A 15650-nucleotide genomic window follows, 5' to 3' on the forward strand; every position below is an offset into this window, starting at 1 on the left:
AATCAATAAAAAAATCTATGGATATCTATGGGAAATAGAGGAAAACGTGTCAGACCTCAAAAAGACAACTGCAACAAAAATGCCTGCATTTAATAATTTTCCTAGACTTCCATGAAACACGAAGAGTTGGTATGTTTTGAACTAAAAAACGTTGTATAAAAAAAAAAACACACCAAAAACAGCAAAACTCCAAAAAGAAGCCAAAAACCCCACCCCTTCACCCCACGCCTCGACACCCCTTCCACCCTCGACTCAATCCAGACTGGTGTGAACGAGAGCTATAGAAACTGATGACCCTGGTAATGTTGCAGCATCTACCGAATTTGTTAACTTGTATCACGGCATGTCACATGAGCTGCCTTTCAAGCCTTTTGTTGCAAAGGATGTTACAAATTGTATCTTTCTGCAGAGACCAACTCGTAAAAAACCCGTATCCATCCAGATCTCTTATGAGTCGCAGCTGCGCGCAAAAAAACCATTAAGCCTGGTAAAAAATAAGGTAGAAATACTGCACGCAGTGGTGCTTCATACCAGATCATATCACTGAAAGCTGCCTCCAGAAGCACCACTCAGCTCCTCCGCCATCAGATAATGGAGAATTCCAGCTTTATTTCATGTGCTCCGTGACATCCGGAGATACAGAAGGAGGGATTTTTGCTTTTTTTTTTTTGCTTTTTCTTTACAATAATTGTAAAAAAAAAATCCATAGCACCTGCCACAAGACAGGAGGGGGGACAGTCTACTAATAGATTCAGAATATGGAAAATATCTGCGTCTTTTAATTGTGCATCTTTTAAATCCGTGCGCAATCAGTACCTTTTGTGAAGCAGATAATTTTCATCTCCTAGTGTATGTACATATGGAATGGTGTGTATATATATATATAGTGAGAGGGTTTAGGTTATTTCCAATAATTTTTGTGATTCTTCCACGTGAACATGGATGAAGGGAATTTTGCCATCGTAGACATTTATAAAATAGTCATATGATATATGTCAGAAACGTTTACTAGGTAAAGGTCCCACCTTTAGGACCCACACCTATCTCCCTGACCCCCACCCTGACTGGTGAGGCAGAAGATGAATAGAGAGGTGGCCATGAATGTCTCTCCATTCATCTATGTGGGAGTCACAGAAAACAGCCCCAAATTTTCTTTCTTCCTTTATGATTATGCCTCACTCCCAAAAAAAGCTGAGTCACTATACACTGTGCCATATTTCGGGTGCAATTTGCAGCTGAATATTAAAAAGAAAAACATTTCGGAAGGTTACCGGAAGGGATTGCACTCAATCCAAAATTCTGCAAGCCAATAGATGGTATAACTTTAGACTAGACAGTGCGGTAGATTTATCATCCAGCATCCGCCAATGTCTGGTTTAGGTTTACACTGCCTAAATATGAGACAGCATAAATAAATCTGCCCCACGGAAGGCTTTTCCTTTTGAAGCCGTCTCTCACTTGGTGCCACCTTGTTTGCAAAATGCATGTCACTGAATGACCCCAGCGCATGCGCAGTGCAAAGATAGCACAGATTTGGTCTGTATTCAAGGATGGCAGAGAAAAGCCATACAGGGGCAGATTTACAAATACTGTAACTTAGACTACTTTCACATCTGTGCTTTCCATTTCCGGTATTGAGATCAGTCATAGAATCTCAAACGCTCCAGTTTTGTCCCCATTCATTGTCAATGGGGACAAAACTGAACTGAACAAAACAGAATGCGTTCCGTTCGGTCGGGTCCCCATCGCGACAGAATAACGCTGCAAGGAGCGCTTTTCTGTCCATAATGTGGTGCGGAGCAAGACGGATCCGTCATGACACACAATGTAAGTCAAAGGGGACAGATCCCTTTTTCCAGACACAATAGAAAACGGATCCGTCCCCCATTGACTTTCATTGGAGTTCATGAATGATCTGTCTTGGCTATGTTAAAGATAATACAAGCGGATCTGTTCATAACGGATGCAGACTGTTGTATTATCATGACGGAAGGTTTTTGCTGATCCATGAGGGATCCAGCAGAAACGCTGGTGTGAAAATAGCCTTAGACAGTCTAAAGATTCGCCAGGTTTATCACGGTGACTGATGCCGGATGATGATACATCTGGTGCATCAGAGTTTTGCATTACAATTTAGTCCACGTTATCACATATTAAGGGTGCATTCACACACCCGTATTTTTGGTACGCATCCTATCTGCCAAAAATGCTGACAACAAACCGTGCTGTCCGCAACCGTATGCCCGTTCTGTAGCCCCGCAAAAAAAGATAGAACAAGTCCTATTTTTGTCCATTTTCATTGTTACAATGGATCTGCAAAAAAAACAATGCAACATGGATGTCACACGGACGTCATCCATATTTTTTGCTGATCCACGTTTTGCGGACCACAAAATACATACGGTCACGTGAAGTCACGTTCTCTTTCTGACAAACCAAGCCCCCTTTCCAGCTCAGCAGCGCCCTCTGTCTGACAAGCAAAAAAAAGTGTCTAACAAGGGGTTCTTCAGGATATAGTGAAACCTTCTGTGTGCTGTGGAGGGAAGAAAGTCTGGTCAGTGTTTACCCTTCCATTGCGACCCCCGTGCCACCATCTTGGCTATGCTCAAACCATCTGCGGGCTCTTCTGCTCAGGTCCTGACCAGATGTGTTCCTGTGTCCTCCGTATACGCAGCTGAACATGAAGACTCAGGAACACATCTGGTCAGGACCTGAGCAGAAGATCCTGCATCCAGTCTCAGCGGACATGTGTGCAGCGAAGACACACCATGGAGGGATAAATATTGAGCAAACTATTTTCCCTCCACAGCTCAGGACACAGGAAGATTTTTTTTTACTAAAGTCTGGAGAACCCCTTTAATAATCATGGTGCAAAACATCTGCACCATTTTTTGGTGCATATTTGATTAGTAAGTCTCCCCCTCAGCGTTTGAGAACTGTATGCAACCCAGATACCAACCACTGTGACAGAGGAATACTGCCAAAAAATCATCTCATTCCACCCAAAAATTGTGTGCACATAGAGCTAGCTAGATCCGCCCCAGTTCTCCCATCCACAGCTTATGAAGTGCCAAGTGATATTTGGTGGAAAAAGAGAAAAAGAAAGTGTAGAATCAACCTCAGGATTAGAAAAACATGGCTGCTTTCATCCAAAAACAGCACCACACATGTCCACAGGCTGCATGTGGTAGTGCAGCTCAGCTCCATTTACTTCAGTAGGGCTGAGCTGCATAACCAGACACAACGTGTGGACTGTTTTTTGGACAAGGGCAGCCATTCTGGACAACCCTATTACTGAGCTGATAACTCGTACCTTGAAGCCAGGTGGACAGGCGCATTTATAATACTCCACCGCATCGTTCTGGCAGCTGCCTTGGTTACGACAAGGACTGGACAGACATGGATCACACTTTGCCTGGATACTTAAGCTTGCTGGTCCTGAGGGAATAAAAAACCGAATAAATAAGGGTAAGATTAAAAAAAAAAAAAAATTATCAAATTTTTGTTCTAAATCACAATATGGCATGTGACGACCATAAACCTCGGGCTAATGACTGGGCCAGGTCCTCGGAAAAGCCAATTTCAATAATGCATTGCAGACAAAACGAATAGTCGCCCATTGGGAAGCGTTAGATGGAATAGGGGGCAGTAAATCAGATTTCTGCTTCTTTAACCCACAGGAGGAACATAAATAACCCGACCCTAAAACAATTCAGTGAGGTTGGAGATATTTAACTTCCAGAGTAATGTGCTGCGATTCTGAGGGACAGACGGAGGAGGTTTCCGTCAGAGACCCACATTATATCCGAGCCGAAGGTCATTTTAATCAGCAGCAGAGAGGAGGAATGGAGAGCTGCAAACCACTGCAGCTGCGAGAGCGCACGGACGTGACGGTAACACGCTGGATATCGCATTGTGATGGAGCCAGCGAGTAAGTGCGGCTCGTAGGGAGAGGGATGCGAATAAAGGCAACTGTACGCTACAAAAATACATCAGGGCCTGAAATCTAACGCTTCCTTTGGGTGCAAACAAAAGGTATTTGTGAGTGCTTGCTTCCCGTGGAGCGTGATGTATTGTCGGCCAGCGGTTTAATTTTGGCCGCGTTATTTACAGCTATTTTACCTGTTTTAAATCAATAGTGGCCATTGCAGGGAAGTAAATGTGGGCGACAGTGTATATATAGACCCTATTCTCATAAATGTGCCTTCATAGTGTGTCACTACGGAGGAGAAATGGCCATACGCATATATTTCAGAACAATACAGCATGTGATCTGATAAGCCAGATAATAGGCTATACAGGTCCCTGAGCAAAGCTCCTAATTTTTCTCCAAATTTTTGTGACTTAACAAGACTATCCAAATAATAGTGCCTAAATAAGATTGCCTATATAATACTACCTAATTTATACTGCTTATATATTTATATATATGCTAGTGCCTAAATACTAGGGCCTAAATAAAACTGCCTAAGCAATACTGCTTAAAGGGGTTGTCCGGGTTCAAGGCTGAACCCGGATATAAGCTCCTCTTCACGCCTCTACCATGTACGGGTGGAGCCTTGGAGCATTTCCTTGCTCCAATGCTCCTCTTGCCTTGCGCTGCATTGCACAGGTGTGCTTTTATTGTGTAAAAAAACCTGGAGAGGAGTCCTGTCCCTGACTCATCTCAGGTTAATTTGCATATGTATAAAGAAAAAATTACACAATAAAAGCACACAGAGCTATGGGGACTGGGTATTGCAGATGTGTGAGCGGCCATCTAGCAACCCATGTCCTCAGCTCTATACACAAAATCCCGGTGACAGCTTCCCTTTTAAGTAATACTGCCTATAAATTATAGTGCCTAAATAATACAACCCTAACTAATAATGTCAAATACTGTAATAGTGGCTTACTGTGCGATTGAATTTTGTGTCAAAACTATGATGCCATTTTGGAGCAAAATTTTGTATTTTAGGCCAGCCCTTCCTGCTTGGCGCACCATATGAGGTGGATTCTTCTTAGACTAGATGCACCAAATTCTGATGCACTTTACAATAAGGTCAATGTGCAAGGACGTTAATGAATGCCGCCCCAGAAATGGCTTAAACAGCCTGGCTGCATCAAAGTGCCAGTAGCAGGAAGAGATCTTATTAAATAAAATTATGTTTTTTTTTTGCTTTTTAAAACATATTCCCCCCCAAAAGAAAGTGGGGGAAAATGGCAGTACTTCTTATAAAGCAAATACTAGTGAGCAATTCCATTATGCAAGACCTCACTAGTATGGAGGAGGCACGGGATGCAGTGAGTGATGTGCTGCTAGAGCTGGCTGTACTCACCGATCCCTGGTCTTCTGCGGGCGGAGTGCTGCACAGTCCTGACTGCGCACAGCATCAGGATGTAATGTACGCACTATAACCTGACGCTGAACGACGTCAGGTCACAGTGAGGAGCAAGCCCAGAGAAGACCGAGGAGTAGTGCCTGCAGGAAGAGCGGCTGGATGTGCACAGTGGCAGCGCCGTCCAGAGCGTTAGAGGGCAGACCATTTTTAGCTATTTCTGGTCTGATCTGAAGCCTGATAAGGGGTTCTGATCTGAGGTCTGATAAAGATTGGAGGTTTGATTTGAGCCCTGATGAAGATTGGGGGTTTGATCTGAGGTCTGATGAAGATTGGGGGTTTGATTTGAGGTCTGATGAAGATTGGGGGTTTGATCTGAGGTCTGATTTGAGGGTCTGATCTGAGGTCTGATGAAAATTGGGGGTCTGATCTGAGGTCTGATGAATATTGGGGGTCTAATCTGAGGTCTGATGAAGACTGGGGTTAGATCTGAGGTCTGATGAAGATTTGAGGGTCTGATCTGAGGTCTGATGAAAATTGGGGGTCTGATCTGAGGTTTGATGAAGATTTGGGGTCTGATCTGAGGTCTGATGAAGATTTGGGGATCTGATCTGAGGTCTGATGAAGACTGGGGTTTGATCTGAGGTCTGATGAAGATTGGGGGTTTGATCGGAGGTCTGATGAAGACTGGGGGTTTGATCTAAAGTCTGATGAAGATTGGGGGTTTGATCTAAAGTCTGATGAAGACTGGGGGTTTGATCTAAAGTCTGATGAAGATTGGGGGTTTGATCTAAAGTCTGATGAAGATTGGGGGTCTGATCTCAGGTCTGATGAAGATTGGGGGTTCGATCTCAGGTCTGATGAAGATTGGGGGTCTGATCTGAGGTCTGATTTGAGGGTCTGATCTGAAGTCTGATGAAGATTGGGGGTCTGATCTGAGGTCTGATGAAGATTAGGGGTCTGATCTGAGGTCTGATGAAGATTTGGGGTCTGATATGAGGTCTGATTTGAGGATCTGATCTGAGGTCTGATGAAAATTGGGGGTCTGATCTGAGGTCTGATGAAGACTGGGGTTTGATCTGAGGTCTGATGAAGATTGGGGGTTTGATCTGAGGTCTGATGAAGACTGGGGGTTTGATCTGAGGTCTGATGAAGATTGGGGGTCTGTTCTCAGGTCTGATGAAGATTGGGGGTCTGTTCTCAGGTCTGATGAAGATTGGGGGTTCGATCTCAGGTCTGATGAAGATTGGGGGTCTGATCTGAGGTCTGATGAAGATTGGGGGTCTGATCTGAGGTCTGATTTAAGGGTCTGATCTGAGGTCTGATGAAGATTGGGGTCTGATCTGAGGTCTGATAAAGATTGGGGGTCTGATCTGAGGTCTGATGAAGATTGGGGGTTTGATTTGAGGTCTGATGAAGATTTGGGGTCTGATCTCAGGTCTGATCTGAGGTCCGATTTAAGGGTCTGATCTGAGGTCCGATTTAAGGGTCTGATCTGAGGTCTGATGAAGATTGAGGGTCAGATTTATATTTTTTTCCTGATTTTCTTCTTCTAAAACCTACGTGAGTCTTATAAAGCAAAAAATATGGTAAATGAATAAATAAATATGTAAATTAATAACTAAATAATAATTATATAAAGAAAATGTAACTGTAACACTGCATGTGATCTAACTTTCTAGTAAACTTGGTTCATATACAGTCCCTGAGGACTGTGACATATGTGAATTTCCTTACCATTGCATTCAAATTTTTTAGCTGGTGTGGTGAGGAGAAGTTTCCCATCCATTTCATGTGGTCCAGTGCAGCGGGCAATGCCAGGTTCCTTGTACCCAGTCTTCACCCAACTCGACAGCCAGCGTAGGTTACAGTCACAATACAGCGGGTTAGCACCAATCGCTCTAGTAAAATATAAATAATCAAAACAAGTTATTAATCTTCAAGAGACTCTGTGGTAGAAACATACAGCATTAGGCCTCGTTCACATGCAGTGACCCAGAGGTTTACTGTTAAAGAGTTAATAGTGATTTATTGCCAAATTACTTCAATGATACTTTTTTTTCTTGTGCACTGTAAATCTCAAAAGGTGATGCGTAGGCAACAAATAGTTAAAGGGGTTGTCCACTTTTTTATATTAATGACCTATCATCAGGACAATTTATCTATATATATGAGATCGGTGGGGGCCGACTCCCGGCACCCCCGCCGATCAGCTGTTTGAAGAGGAGGCAGCGCTCATATGAGTGCTGCCTTCTCTTCATTGTTTATGTACTCGCCCTTGCAATCTTAGCAGTAAGCAGTGTAATTACAACTAAGCCGTTCAGTTTACTTCAGTGGAATGGCTCCTTCTTATTCACTTGAATGGAAGTAGCCATGTAATTATACCTGCTCACTGCTGTAATGTTGACAGCGAGCATGTAAACAATGAAGAGAAGGCTGTGGTCATACGAGTGCTGCCTCCTCTTCAAACAGCTGATTGGCGGGGGTACCGGGAGTCGGCCTCCCCACCGATCTGATATTGATGACCTATCCTGAAGATAGGTCATCAATATAAAAAAAGCAGACAACCTCTTTAACTGGCAGATTTTTAGTGCAGTTGCCGGGGTGTAGGCCTGGTACACCCACCTGGTTAGGAGTCTTTGCTGAGGAGGGAACCTTCATCCCTAAGACTGAAAGCTGCCAGAGGAGCCATTGAACTGAGAGACTACCCCGAGTGAACGAGAACAGAGATTTATAGATGGTTGAGAACCACTTTCAAGGCCGTGTTGGACAGACAGTATGGTAAACACTTGTTTATGGCAACAGAATTTACTGCATGTGGAAAGGGTTAATTGCCTCCAGCTGCCACCTCACTTTGAGTATGAATGGCCATTCTCTCGAAGTTCTGCTCCCCGCAGACTGGGAATTGCAGAAAGTGTTAATGAGAACTGAATTGAACACCTGTGGTTATTTGGGAAGATTGCAAAGTGTTGAGAGAGAGAGACACTCGGGGAGGATTACTACCACTATCGCTACTGCCTATATGCAGCCTTTGGGAAAAGCTTACTGTGAAATAGAACTGTACCTACTACATTTCTACTACAACTCCCATCTTCTAATCACTTAAGTCAGACTTTATACATTATAACCAAATAAAAAACTAATAAAAGCAGCCAAACTGGAGACCAAGAGATTAATTGCCAAAGAGAGTAAAACTAACCCTAAAATGTTCTTCAATTATATAAATGGTAAAAAGTATAAATCTGAAGGTGTCGGCCCTTTACAGAGATAGCAATGAGGAGAAAGAAAAGCTATTAAATATTTTTTTCCCCACTGTATTCACTGAGGAAAATAAACTCTCAGATGAAATGCAGAATGTAAAAGTAAATTCCCCATTAAAAGTGCCCTGTCTGACCCAGGAAAAAATACAGCGGCGTCTTAAAAAGATTAAAATAAACAAATCGCCAGGACCAGATGGCATACACCCCCTTATCCTAAGAGAATTAGGTAATGTCATAGCCAGACCCTTATTTCTGATATAGGACTCTATACTGACAGGGAGTGTTCCACAGGATTGGCGCATAGCAAATGTGGTGCCAATATTCAAAAAGGGTTCAAAAACAGCCCGGAAACTATAAGCTGGTAAGTTTAACATCTGTCGTGTGTAAACAGTTTGAAGGTTTTCTAAGAGATGCTATCTTGGAATACCTCAAGGAAAATAAGCAAATAACGCCATATCAGCATGGCTTCATGAGGGATCGGTCTAATTCAATCAGTTTCTATGAGGAGGTAAGTTCTAGACTTGACCGTGGCGAATCAATGGATGTCGTATATCTGGACTTCTCCAAAGCATTTGACACTGTACCACATAAAAGGTTAGTATATAAATTGAGAATGCTTGGACTGGTGGAAAATGTCTGTATGTGGGTAAGTAACTGGCTCAGTGATAGAAAACAGAGGGTGGTTATTAATGGTACACACTCAGATTGGGTCACTGTCACTAGTGGGGTATAATTTTTGCAAATGACACTGCAGATGACACTGCATGTAAAGTTATGCACATGGGAAAGAATAATGCAAGTCACCCGTACATACTAAATCAGGAATCAGCAACCTTCGGCACTCCAGCTGTTGTGAAACTACAACTCCCAGCATGCAAACATGCTGAACTGTTCTTCTAGCTCCCATGGAAGTGACTGGAGCATTCTGGGAGTTGTAGTTTCTGAACACCTGGAGTGCCGAAGGTTGCTGATCCCTGTACTAAATGGTAAAACACTGGGTAAGGCCTCCTGCACACGAACGTATTTTTTTGCGGTCCGCAAAAACGGGTGCCGTTTTTCCGTGAACCGTGACCGTTTTTTCGTCCGTGGGTCTTGCTTGATTTTTGGAGGATCCACGGACATGAAAAAAAAGTCGTTTTGGTGTCCGCCTGGCCGTGCGGAGCCAAACGGATCCGTCCTGAATTACAATGCAAGTCAATGGGGACGGATCCGTTTGACGTTGACACAATATGGTGCCATTTCAAACGGATCCGTCCCTATTGACTTTCAATGTAAAGTCTGGAGTCCCTTTTATACCATCGGATCGGAGTTTTCTCCAATCCGATGGTATATTTTAACTTGAAGCGTCCCCATCACCATGGGAACGCCTCTATGTTAGAATATACTGTCGGATATGAGTTAGATCGTGAAACCTCATTTCCGACAGTATATTCTAACACAGAGGCGTTCCCATGGTGATGGGGACGCTTCTAGTTAGAATATACTACAAACTGTGTACATGACTGCCCCCTAGCAGCATCCGATCTCTTACAGGGGGCCGTGATCAGCACAATTAACCCCTCAGGTGCCGCACCTGAGGGGGTTAATTGTACTATCATATCCCCCTGTAAGAGATCAGGGCTGCCAGGCAGCAGGGGGCAGACCCCCCCCCCTCCCCAGTTTGAATATCATTGGTGGCCAGTGCGGCCCCCCCCCCCCTTCCTCCCTCTATTGTAATAATTTGTTGGTGGCACAGTGTGCGCCCCCCCCCCCTTCCTCCCTCTATTGTAATAAATCGTTGGTGGCACAGTGTGCACCCCCCATCGGCCCCCCCTCCCTCTATAGCATTAACAACATTGGTGGCCAGTGTGCGGCCTCCCATCTAACCCCCCCCCCCGATCATTGGTGGCAGCGGGTTACTAGCAATAGTACAATAGTAAAAGATTCATACTTACCTGGGAGCTGCGATGTCTGTGTCCGGCCGGGAGCTCCTCCTACTGGTAAGTGACAGTTCATTTAGCAATGCGCCGCACAGACCTGTCACTTACCAGTAGGTGGAGCTCCCGGCCGGACACGAACATCGCAGCAGCCACCAGCAGGTAAGTATGAATCTTCTACTATTGTACTATTGCTAAGTAACCATGGCAACCAGGACTGTAGTAGCGTCCTGGTTGCCATGGTTACCGATCAGAGCCCCAGCGATTAAACTGGAACTCCGATCGGAACTCTGCTGCCACCAATGATGGGGGGGGGGGGAGATGGGAGGCCGCACACTGGCCACCAATGTTGTTAATGCTATAGAGGGAGGGGGGCCGATGGGGGGCGCACACTGTGCCACCAACGAATTATTACAATAGAGGGAGAGAGGGGGGGGCGCACACTGTGCCACCAACGAATAATTACAATAGAGGGAGGGGGGGGGGCCGCACTGGCCACCAACCTATTATTACAATAGAGGGGGGGGGGGCCGCACTGGCCACCAATGATATTCAAACTGGGGAGGGGGGGAGGGTCTGCCCCCTGCTGCCTGGCAGCCCTGATCTCTTACAGGGGGATATGATAGTACAATTAACCCCTTCAGGTGCCGCACCTGAAGGGGTTAATTGTGCTGATCACGGCCCCCTGTAAGAGATCGGGTGCTGCCAGGCAGCAGGGGGCAGTCTTGTACACAGTTTGTAGTGTATTCTAACTAGAAGCGTCCCCATCACCATGGGGACGCCTCTGTGTTAGAATATACTGTCGGTTCTGAGTTTTCACGAAGTGAAAACTCAGCTATGAAAAAGCTTTTATGCAGACGGATCTTCGGATCCGTCTGTATAAAAAGTAACCTACGGCCACGGATCACGGACACGGATGCCAATCTTGTGTGCATCCGTGTTCTTTCACGGACCCATTGACTTGAATGGGTCCGTGAACCGTTGGCCGTGAAAAAAATAGGACAGGTCATATTTTTTTCACGGCCAGGAAACACGGATCTCGGATGCGGCTGCAAAACAGTGCATTTTTCGTTTTTTCCACGGACCCATTGAAAGTCAATGGGTCCGTGAAAAAAAAACGGAAAACGGCACAACGGCCACGGGTGCACACAACGGTCGTGTGCAGGAGGCCTAACACTGACATGGAAAAGGACCTAGGAATTTTGGTGAACAACAAACTAAGCTGTAGAAACCAGTGTCAGGCAGCTGCTGCCAAGGCTAATAAGATAATGGGTTGCATCAAAAGGGGCATAGATATCGGTGATGAGAACATAGTCCCACCACTTTACAAATCACTAGTCAGACCACACATGGAGGACTGTGTACAGTTCTGGGCTCCTGTGAACAAGGCAGACATAGCAGAGCTGGAGAGGGTCCAGAGGAGGGCAACTAAAGTAATAACTGTAATGGGGCAACTACGGTATCCTGAAAGATTATCAAAATTAGGGTTATTCACTTTAGAAAAAAAGACGACTGAGGGGAGATGTAATTACTATGTATAAATATATCAGGGGGCAGTACAGAGATCTCTCCCATCATCTATTTATCCCCAGGACTGTGACTGTGACGAGGGGACATCCTCTGCGTCTGGAGGAAAGAAGGTTTGTACACAAACATAGAAAAGGATTCTTTACGGTAAGAGCAGTGAGACTATGGAACTCTCTGCCTGAGGAGGTGGTGATGGTGAGTACAATAAAGGAATTCAAGAGGGGCCTGGACGTATTTCTGGAGTGTAATAATATTACAGGCTATAGCTACTAGAAAGGGGTCGTTGTTCCTGGGAGTTATTCCGATGCCTGATTAGGGGAAAAAATTCCTTCCCGACTCCAAAGTGAGGAAAATTGGCTTCTACCTCACAGGGTTTTTTGCCTTCCTCTGGATCAACTTGCAGGATAACAGGCCGAACTGGATGGACAGATGACTTTTTTCAGCCTTATATACTATGTTACTATGTTAAAAAAGGGCCTGGTCATTGACTCCATCATCACTGGCCCTATGCCTGCCTCGCACTCTGCTATTTATCCCCCTAACATCAAGGTGCACCCTAGCCATCACCAGGCAGGAACATCCCAAGAGCCCAGGGTGCGCCCCAAGGGGAAGAATGGTTGTACCCCTCCAACCACTGCTCAAGAGGCCTGGGGGAGCACCTGGGAGAGGAACTGCTCAGAAGTGGGGGGGGCGGCGGGGCAAAGGGAGATGAACGCTTCCATTGTGGAAGTGTTCATCTCCATAGTCATCTGTATCGCCGTCCTCAGGACAGCGATACAGATGACTGTGCTGAGGCAGGGGAGGGAGAGGCGTGTCCCTTTCCCTTCCTCTGATAGGCTGCAGGCACTAGGCCGGCAGCCTATCAGAGGCCGGCGCGATGACACAGGCCGGAAGAGGCCTGCATCGCATCGCTGCCAAGGAGGTAAGTATAAGTGTTTATTTTATTTTTTTGTACAATACTGGTGGCTACTGGCACATAATGGGGGTCTCTGGCTACTGGCACATAATGGGGGTCTCTGGCTACTGACACATAATGGGGGGGGGGCTGTCATTACTGGCACATAATGGGGGGCTGTGATTACTGGCACATAATGGGGGGGGCTGTCATTACTGGCACATAATGGGGGGGCTGTCAGTACTGGCACATAATGGGGGGGCTGTCATTACTGGCACATAATGGGGGGGCTGTCATTACTGGCACATAATGGGGGGCTGTCATTACTGGCACATAATGGGGGGCTGTCATTACTGGCACATAATGGGGGGCTGTCATTACTGGCACATAATGGGGGGCTGTCATTACTGGCACATAATGGGGGGGTGTCATTACTGGCACATAATGGGGGGGTGTCATTACTGGCACATAATGGGGGGCTGTCATTACTGGCACATAATGGGGGCTGTCATTACTGGCACATAATGGGGGGCTGTCATTACTGGCACATAATGGGGGGCTGTCATTACTGGCACATAATGGGGGGCTGTCATTACTGGCACATAATGGGGGGCTGTCATTACTGGCACATAATGGGGGGCTGTCATTACTGGCACATAATGGGGGGCTGTCATTACTGGCACATAATGGGCGGCTGTCATTACTGGCACATAATGGGGGGCTGTCATTACTGGCACATAATGGGGGGCTGTCATTACTGGCACATAATGGGGGGCTGTCATTACTGGCACATAATGGGGGGCTGTCATTACTGGCACATAATGGGGGGCTGTCATTACTGGCACATAATGGGGGGCTGTCATTACTGGTACATAATGGGGGCTGTCATTACTGGCACAAGGGGGGAGGGCTGTCATTACTGGCACATGATGGGGGCTGTTATTACTGGCACATGATGGGGGGGGTTGTTATTACTGGCACATTATTGGGGGCACTATAGGGGCATCTACTGAGGCCACAAAGAAGGGGTGTTTTATATGGGGGGTTCTGTACAGTAGAATTTTATATAGAATTTTATACTGGGACACATTATGGTGCGTACTATGAGGAAGGGGGGGGAGTACTATGGGGTCATCTACGGGGGGCACTAAGAAGGGGTATTTTATACTTGCAAATTATGGGGGACACTGAGGGCATCTACTGGGGCATTTTATACTGGTACATTATGGGGTGCACTAGGAGGAAGGGGGAGAGGAGCACTATGGGGGCATTTACTGGGGGCACTATATAGGGGTATTTTATACTGGCACATTATGGGGGCACTATGGGGACATTAGCTCAACTGGGGGCATTACAAGGGGGTATTTTTTGCACTGTCACATAAGGAGGATTATTACTACTGGGGGGGCATTATGGTGGGCTTTATTACTCCCCCATTACTCGCCCCTAGTAGCAGCACCAGCCTCTCCCTGCTCTGCTATTCCTCTGCCCCTTCTCCAAATCCTTATTATGAAATCTTTCTCATTAGGATAAAACACAACATCAGCTCCGCCGAGCCCCCGGCCAAGTGTTGAAGTGGTGTCCGAGATCCCCAAGGGCCAAGTCAAGTAACTGTAAGTTTTCATATGAAATATGTTTATGTTATACACATATAGCCTACACCGTGCCACACAATATACAGTATACCGCTACACTGTGCCCCACAATATACAGTATATCGCTACACTGTGTAGCCTGTTCTATAAGCACCATTGTTTTGTGGCGGCAGACAGAAAATAATCTGGAAGTGCCCCTCCCGAGACCAGGCTCTGGATCCGCCACTGCACAGCTCATGCGTTATTATACTTTGTGATAATGAATATGCCCCTCCCCTTCATTACATTCTCAGAAACAAGCAGAGCATGGATGTCAATAAAATTATGCCCCCCCCTGGAAAGTATGGATCCCTCATGTACATTATAGTCTATGTGTAACATGGATGCATCTATGTTCTGTCAGTGATTTTCATGGACTATCAGTAGGAGATGCCTTAGAAACCAATTTTCAGTTTAGTAGCATCTGTGGAATATGGATGACACACGAAGGGCAAAAAACGGACTCAAGGACCAAACATGGATTCTTCGTGGATGAACCAAAGAGCATCTTGTCGCGGATGTCATCATGGACATGGATGTGTGAATGAGGCTTTAGACTGGAGTCATGAGGGTTGTTTTTTTTTTTTGCCAAACACAGGATTGAATCCAACACTAAAGGTATTAATAATTATTATACACTTTTCTTTATGAATCCACTACTGGCTTGCACACACAAAAAAAAAAAAAAGCATCAAAAACAGTGGGGGTCATTTACAAAGACCCAATTTTTAAGGCGGTCTTAGATCCCCCCTACACTGTCAAGTTGGCTAACTTATGATGAAGCGTGCAACAAATTTGCCGTGTGTGAGTAAACCCTTTTTGGGTGAATTTTTGCCGTATCTTTAGTCTCAGACGTCTGCATCGATCATATCTATTCGCTCTCGTTTATAAGTAAACTCTCAGGTTTATTAAATAACTGAATCCATCATTTAAAAAAAAAAAAAAGGGATTTCCCACCAGGTGGTGCTAGAGAGCATTCAGATTTGCAGGGATTGCTAAGGGCAGCGTTAACATTTGCAAACACCTAAAAGCTTCCTCGCTGCTATTTCCCCTGTTGTTGAGCAGCTGTGAGGCGCAGTGTGCTCAGCCGCCATAAATCG

General features: G+C 45.5%; 1 protein-coding gene across 1 annotated transcript in view; it reads right to left on the minus strand.

The window, feature by feature from the left end:
• Positions 1–15650, minus strand: part of SLIT1 (slit guidance ligand 1) — a 292661-nt gene that overhangs the window by 29835 nt on the left and 247176 nt on the right. The window contains exons 26-27 of the mRNA XM_040437323.1: positions 7056–7219; positions 3314–3438 (exon numbers count right to left, since the gene is read on the minus strand). Coding sequence (XP_040293257.1) covers positions 3314–3438; positions 7056–7219 — 289 coding nt within the window. The remainder of the gene's footprint in view (positions 1–3313; positions 3439–7055; positions 7220–15650) is intronic.

Source organism: Bufo bufo, chromosome 6, assembly GCF_905171765.1.
Source record: "Bufo bufo chromosome 6, aBufBuf1.1, whole genome shotgun sequence".
Classification (NCBI taxonomy): Eukaryota; Metazoa; Chordata; class Amphibia; order Anura; family Bufonidae; genus Bufo; species Bufo bufo.